The sequence below is a fragment of the Budorcas taxicolor genome, chromosome 1 (genome assembly GCF_023091745.1).
Source record: "Budorcas taxicolor isolate Tak-1 chromosome 1, Takin1.1, whole genome shotgun sequence".
Lineage (NCBI taxonomy): Eukaryota > Metazoa > Chordata > Mammalia > Artiodactyla > Bovidae > Budorcas > Budorcas taxicolor.
Window position 1 is genome coordinate 140,909,771 of NC_068910.1, and position 8,169 is coordinate 140,917,939.

General features: G+C 38.7%; 1 protein-coding gene across 1 annotated transcript; it reads left to right on the forward strand.

Annotated features, from left to right (window-relative positions):
- Positions 1 to 1,063: 1,063 nt before the first annotated feature.
- On the forward strand, positions 1,064 to 7,858 carry GMNC (geminin coiled-coil domain containing). The gene is made up of 6 exons (XM_052645220.1): positions 1,064 to 1,256; positions 1,474 to 1,610; positions 2,821 to 2,995; positions 4,675 to 4,763; positions 5,615 to 5,731; positions 7,241 to 7,858. Exons 1-6 carry the CDS (start codon positions 1,064 to 1,066, stop codon positions 7,856 to 7,858), a joined length of 1,329 nt encoding a protein of 442 aa, XP_052501180.1.
- The last annotated feature ends 311 nt before the right edge of the window (positions 7,859 to 8,169 follow it).

Below are 8,169 nucleotides of genomic sequence, written 5' to 3' on the forward strand. Positions count from 1 at the left end.
TAATGTACAGTAGAAAGAAATCAAAGAGAGTCAAACTATAATTATGATAATTAGCATGGATGCTGGTGCCAGAAGTTCAAATCTCTAGTCTGCCACTTTTTAATTGTGTGAACATTGGTCAAATTTAACTTCAGGGCTTCATTCACTATCTTTTGAAACAGGGACAAGACTAATGACTTCCTGGGTTATTGCAGATGAAACAAGAGTTGATTCTTAGTGGTAGATGATTAGTTTTTAAAATGACATTATTCTTTTTTTCTCCTCTGAATATAACATTGTGGGAATGGTGAGGATAAAATGCAAGAGGAAAAATGGGAGAAATAAAACACTCTAATTGAGAAATATTAGCACACTAAATTTTCTTTATTATATTAATTTAGTCTATAGAACAGTTGTGAAGAAAAACCAACACAGAGACACAGTTGAGACTCCTAAATTTATAGTTTAATTCATTCTTTATTCAGCACTTAGTACATGTTAGAAATTGTTCTGGGAGTTTGGGAGACAGCAGTGAGCAAAATAGTCAGAAATGGCTATTCCCCTGAAGCTTACTTTCTAGAATGAATAGAGATCACCTCCACATTTCACACCCACTTCAGAAGCTAGGGAAAATGAGACATATTTAATAGTAGGAAAAAGCCAATCAATCAGCAAGCTGATATTTACCAAGAAGCCAGAGAAAACCCCAGGAGCAGTATTCACCTGGAGGTTGGAAGGCTTCCCCAAGTGCTGCTCTGATGCCTGAGAACCTGGTGTGGGCTTTTTTTGACAACACTCTCTGGCTCTGGGGCCAACCTGTGCGCCCCGCCCAGCCCGGCAGGTGCAGACTCTCGCGGGCAAGAGCTGGTGCGCCCCATCGGTCAGGGCGGCGCCGTCACCGCGGGTCCTGATGCCGGGCCAGTGGGACGCGCAGCAAGCCAGCATTCGCGCGGATTTTGAAGCCGCGTTGCACACCCGAAGCGCCGCGGGCCCGCCGTGAACACACTGCCTGGAACCCTGAGCCGTTGATCCTGGGTCTGGGGAGCAGGTCGCCGAGAGTGCCAGTGACTTTGGCTTTGGCTGGATGTCTCCTGACCCACGTCACCAGCCTGACAGCCTTGCACCAAATCAGAGGGCGGCGCTCGTCACCGGGAGCTCCTGCAGATTAGAACTCGCCTCTCCTAGCTCCTCCCCTCAGTCCCATTTAAAGCTACCACCCGCTTATCCGAAAATTGAGTGGGCTCAGTTTCCTCAGCGCCTTCTTCCAGGGCAAGATGGTAAGTGAGGAGCTGGCATTAGCTAGTTCCCTGGCGAAACCGGGGGAGCTCTGAGAGCCAGAAAACTTTGCCTTTAGAATTTCTTCCACCTTGGAAACAAGATTACTCTGCTACCTGCCAATTAAAACAGGTCTTCTTTGCTGCTCCATCTCCCTTTTCCTCTCCCCCATCTTCTCCTGGCTTTCTGTGTCTGCCTCTCCGGCTCCTTCATTCTCAGCCTCTCTCATCCTTTTGTTCTTTATTTCTATTCGGAACTGTCTCCCAACTTTTCCTCTACACCTGCACTCACTTTTCATTCCACCTCTTCCTCTCGATTATGCACATATTTGCAAACACTTGAACTTGAGGCTAGGGGTATTTGGGGTTTGTTTTCTTCTCAGGTGTCAATTGCATAATAGCACAGCTCTGATTCCAATAATAACCTCAGGGAAAGAGCCTGCAAACATGCCTTTAGAATAAAAGAAAATCGCACTTGATAAACCTTTGGCTGAATTTCTTTGGTCTGCAATGCCCACGCTGGACTTGCTTCAAGACTGGACTTTTTCAAAACTTAACTTATTGGGAATGTTAACAAAGTATGACTTAATTGACTTAACTTTCTTTTTTCCTCTTATTTGTTTTCTCTCTGTTTATGCTATGCCCAAGAAAGTTCACAAGTCAACAAAAGACTTGTCATGGTCAAAAAGAGTTTGTCCAAAGCTAGTCTCTGATGAAATGAATGGCTTTTACCTGATTAAACATTGACAAATAATTAGGAATGGTCTGTTGTACAAATTAACCCAGGGAGGCTGCATACCTGCTCCTGACTGGACATTTGGAAAGACTGTGTTTGAGGTTTGAGGAGGCAGGGGCAGGAGGGTGTTCACTGGCTCAGAACACAGTAGAGAATACATGCCAGACAGTTAGTCGTGCAAGATAACTTTGGAAAGGCATTGAGACCTGGTGATGGAGGGACCTACATAGAGCTTGCTGTCTTTCCTAACTAACCTATTTCAAGAGGATCCAGTAGCATTTAATGTCAGAGGAGGAGAGGAAAGAGGAAGGGAGGAATGGAGCAAGGTTATGATTCAGAAACTAAAATTTAAAAGTTAGAGTATATGGTATGTTCTGTCCATTCCAGCGCTAGCATTCAAAGTTTTTTTAAGTTATTAGAAATATAACTAAGATATTTGCAAGAAAGAGTCAAATAGTTCTTACACGATTCATTCATTAAGTAGAATTTCTTTTGCTTAGATCTTGGGTAGCCTGTTAGATGACTGAGGCATAGCAACAGAGAATACTCCTGGATATTTACAAATTTGGTCCATCCAATAGTAGCCTGTTCTATGCTGAGAGGACCTACGGGAAGGACTGGTTGAACCATGAAGCTGATTCCTTTTTAGTAATTATATTTGGATCACTCAAAATTAATCTGGGATCTATACTTAGCATCTTTACTGGGTTTTATTCACTGCATGTATTTTCTGCTTCTTTCTCCCACTCTTTTCCCCCTCTGAATGCCCATCACCGCATCTCTTGGGACAACCTTCCCACCCCCAACCAACCTACATACTGAATTTTACAGAACACCGTTCTGCCTTGCCAAGACCAGTACTTTGTAGGAGGTCAGAGCTATAATTGTCCGTATTCCACTACAACGTCAGAATCTAGTGTTGACGTTTCCACGGAGACTTGGGTCTCTTTCTGGGCTGCTGGTTTCCTGGACAACAGAGAGCCCCAACAGGCACCACAGGCACAGGGTAAGTTCTGCTCTTCTGCTTTGCTGGTAGATCGGAAGCCCTTTCCCAGTACTCATAGTTGCAAGGCATTATGGGCTGGAACTCTGTAGAAGAAGGAATGATAGGTAAGGTTTAAGAAAGCCCAAAGACTCCTGTATTTTGCAGCCTAAATAACTTCCTTTTTTTGTACTTTCCAAAGAGTGAAAATAGGATTCTACTCCTTGCCCACTGGATTATCTGCATTTCTTCCATACTACACTATATATAAAGTATAATATGTATATTTTACAGTTCTTGGAGATTTCCAAGTCATTGAGAATGTTTAGGTCTATGTCAAAGTTATATAAACAATACTAGTGAATGCTTTGGGAATTAAGAAACTAGTTAGAAGCTTTTTGTTGTGGTGGTTGTTTTTTTTTTTTTTTTTGTTTGTTTGTTTTTTGTTTTCATTAAGGAATATTTCCCTGGGAATGAGAGAGAAGCAAGCAAAATTACTAATCTTTTATTTCAAAAAGGAAATTCTATGAATAGTGCCTTATAAATGGAAAAAAAAAAAAGTCCCATTTTGCCTAAAGAAGACTTCAGCTTTGGAGGGGAACATAACTTTTATGGGAAATGACACATTAGTTTTGCCATGGGGCTTAGTAAACAGTGTCTATAAATATTAAACAAATTTTCTGTATTAACACTCAAGTTTCTGGAATAACTATAAGACACCTCAGAATTCTTTATCTGTAGTGCTATTTCTGCCACATGTATTTGTTTGATTTGAAGAAAGATACAAGCAAAAAGCCCCCAATTTTTGAAACACACTTAATGTCCGGAAGGGAATTATTTAATTTTAGCTTTCTACCACAAGAAACAAAGAAAACAGAATGTATGAATATGAAACCAAAGAGTGTATAAAATTTTATTCCTATCTTGTTGTCCATCATTCCAATTTAAAAAAAGTATTTCAGTAATATTTTAGTTGATTTAGAGGTGATCAAGTTTCCAACTGTACTAAATCAGGAAAAGAAAATAAAAGTAAACCAACTTAGCATGCCCAAGCAGTCTTATTGGTAGGCATAATTTGCTGTCAAACATGAAAAAACAAAACTTTGAAAAAACATAAAACATACAGGTAATGACATTTGACATATATGAGTTTTAGTACAGTGTTGCGATTTTCATTGTGTTCTTCAGAAAAAAAAGTTCAAATTATTTTGAAAAAGAAAGTGCTATTCCATTAAATTCTGAATAGATACTCTCCATCAGACTTCACTGATAGGCAGAGATTTTCATCTGGGGAAAAAAAAAATGGTTACATCAAAAATAGGATTTGATTCTAGAGACAAACACTATAATTACCTAAGCACTATAGCTTAGAAAATAAGAAAAAAGCTTAGGAAACAGTAGAATTGCAATGCAGGCCTAATTGAGGGTGGGGCAAATAAACATTTGCATGAATTAGTAATGCAGACAGGAACCCTTATCTCCTGAAAATTGACCTCTTGCAGATAGTCTTTAAATATTTGTCTTTCATAGCATGCCTGCCCCTTCTAAAAGCTTTAAATATGTCATTTTCCCATGTGAAGGCAATGGCTAGCTTCAGAAAGGTAATTGAACTTACTGCCTTTCTGAAATCCTTTGGTTAGTTCTTTATTACACAAAAACTGCGTTTGTATTTTCTCAGTTATCCATTTTGTGTTTTCACATAGAACCATCAGGTGACTCGAATTTCCCTGTTCCTAATTTGTGTTCATGGGAAGAGGCTCAGCTTTCCTCTCAGCTCTACAGGAATAAGCAGGTATGTATAGATAATCAGAACATGGAGATCAGCTGTGTTCCAAGTAGTTCATTCTCAGCACCATCCCTTAGTGTCACATGGCTTTCATGGAGAAGTCAAAGTGAAGGGATCAATGCAACAGAAAATAATAGCAAAACCAAAACCCTCTTGAAAGGCTTGCAGTCAGACCCTAAACTCTCACATGTTAGCTGTCTGACCTCTTGAATCTTCTTTTTCTTTAATCTGTGAAATGGAGATATTTGTACTGTCTACCTCAGAGGGCTGGTGGAAAGGTCAAATGATATAATGAGTGTGATAGTATTTTTGAGTCATAAATAACTCATCACTTAGAGAAGAGATGATGACCATAAAAATTCTTACAAAGATTGCTTAATTTTCCATATTTTGTTTGTTGTTATTTCTGAGAGTAATTTGATCTTGTGGACATACAAACAGGTTGATCTGAGATGGATGGAATCCAACCCATATTGTTTTTTCTTCTTTTTTTAACATGTAAGAAAGAAGGTCAACGAAACCTTTCTAAACACTGTTTTCTATATTTAAACAGTTGCATGCAGCTCATTTTCCTACATACCTTCTTGATCTCCTGTGGTTATGATTTTAAAAGTCATATAATCTCTCCAAACACTTTGCAAAGAATAAAAAAAATTCAGAGCACAAAGCTGAACAATCAGGTAGTAGGTGGGTGTAGATTGAATTCACGCCTTGGAGGACAAGGGCTCCCTGATATTGTGTTCATAAAACAAACAGAATAATAATCAAATTTAAGTAGGTTAAGGATCAGTGGTATTATCATAAGGTTACAAAGTCAATATAGTGGAGCAGCCGTCACCATTGTCTGCTTTTTGCAGCTCCAAGATACTCTGGTACAGAAGGAAGAAGAACTTGCTAGGTTACATGAAGAGAATAATCATCTCAGACAATATCTGAATTCTGCTCTAGTTAAATGTCTTGAGGAAAAAGCGAAGGTATGTGACTATCCCCTTTATACAGACAGAGAAGTGATGTGAGAAAGAAGACCATTTGGGTAAAAATCCTTGATTACATGTAAGAAGTGTATGAAACAATATGTCTTGAAATTCATCAATAGGATGGATGAATTTTTCTGAAAGAAAAATAGCACTTTCAGAAGAATGTTTTTGTATCGTTTCTCTGAAGTATCTAGATTGCAGATTTTAGCCATAATGTTACAAAAGGAGTTGCTAAAGAATCAAAAACCAGTCAAGGGGGTTGCTGAGACAACAGAAATTAATCCTAAGATTGATGGTTGAAACATTGAGGTAGAAATTAGATCTGAGAGACATGGGTTTCTTTCAGCTGTCTGTTTGACTTTAGGTACATCAGTCTCTCACTTGGGGCCTCATTTAGTTCATTTGTAAGTGGATGGACTAAAACGATCTTTTAAGAATCTTTCCAGCTCTAAATGTTATAAATACGGCTGGAGCCGAATGGAGCCGAAATCGCTTAACTGACGATTAGACATAGCCAGTAACATTACCTTTTAATGAACATTATGTTCTTACCCGTTAAAATGTTTCTAACTCATGGATAGTTTGCCATTAGTCCCTTTTTGTTATTCTTCCTTTGAGAGGTTTCGTTGTTTTTTTTTTTTTTTTTTTTTTTAACCTCTTTGCCATTCTCTTACCATTATTGTTTTATCATCAATCTTTACCTTACTTCTAGGCAAGCTACATTATTTATCTAATTCAATCATATTGCTTACAACTCTTACCAGATATAACAGTTTAGAGAAGAAAACCCACTATATTAGTTTCTTTAGGATTCTGTTTGCTTTGTTAAGAAAAGAGAGTATAGCTCACAGTTATTAGCCCGGGTTCCGATCTTTAGCCACCATTCTGTAAAAAAGGTCAGTTATCAAAGCAGTAAGTGATATTAGTTAGGCATTTTTTTCTCTGTTGTTCTCAATTTTGCAAGACTTAGAATAATATGATACATATCACATGGGAGTGCTATGAAAGTGAGTAAAATTAGAGAAAAAGTATTCTGTAGCATTTTAATCAGTGGTTCAATCTAGATTCAGATGGTTTAGGTTTAAATCTAGGTTGAACAATCCTTAGCAAGTCACTAATGTGCTTCTGCCTCTTTCCTCATTAAAGAAGATTTCAATAGCATCTACATAAAATTAGATCATGCATGTACCTCAGTACATGATAGTTGTTATTATTGCCATAATAACAATAATCTTTACTTCCCTGAACTGAAATTTTAAAGACATCATATACTCCCTTCAACTTTTAAATGACTAGTACAATAATACGAATTGGAATTTCTAAGTGGTAACATGTCATCATAGATTTTAACTTAAAGACAGGTTAATCTGATCAGTTTTGCTTTGTATGAGAAAATAAAAATTTATTTAAGTTTTCTAGGGAACTAATGTAACTAGTAAATATTTGACGATAATAAAGAAAATGATGTTGGGTGATTGATTGTATTTTCAAATACTATTTCCCCAGAAATTGCTGTCATCAGATGAGTTCTCCAAAGCATGTAGAAAATTCAGAAAGGGGAAGAGAAAACCCAAAGAGCAAAGATATTTTCCTCCTGAGATTCCCCATCATAAAAATGCCAAGAGAAGCCTTGCTAGTGAATTTGCTAACTGTGGACAAAATGGACCCCCTGTGGATCCCTGGGTTCTTCAGACACTGGGGTTAAAAGACCTCAACACTATTGATGACACCTCATCAGCTAACTACAGTGCCCTCTCGTCTCATGCCAGACAGACCACTAGCACATTTCCCCAGTTTCTGGATGAGGCAATTGATTATCCCAGTGTCCCTGGGGAAGATCTGCCAGTTGACTATGGAGGTGATAGAACTACTCCCTTGCAAGGCACTGCCAGCCACAGTGAAGATTTTCACTTCCTTTCTCAGCTTTCAAATCCTCCAGAAGGACTACAAACTCTTCCTTACTATACTTCTGATGTGTCACCCAATAAGACAGAGATGGCCTTTTCCACATCCTTGAGCCCTCACTGTAATGTGAAGACTCACTCCTTCCACCAGGGACAAGCCTTTGTTCGTCGAGATGAAGAGGGAGGCTGGAAGTTTACCTGGGTCCCTAAGCAGTCTTAGTGACCCCCTCTTCTATCACAAAGGACTGCCATGAACTTTGTTTACAAGACCCTTCTTGCACTTGAACCTGACTATGTGGAAAACACAAGCTATTGCCCAGACAGTCTCCTGCCACTTTAAATGTCACTCTCAATTACCCACTTAAATCTGCAGGGAATGGCTTCCAAGAAACCATAATGAAACATGCCTGCTCTTCTTTCACCTAAATTTGACTTGTTTACACACCCCCACCTGCTGTTGACTTCCTCCCTTGGCCTTTTACTTGAAAAGGTATTTTCCAATTGCCTGAATATTCCTTTGAGATCTAAATG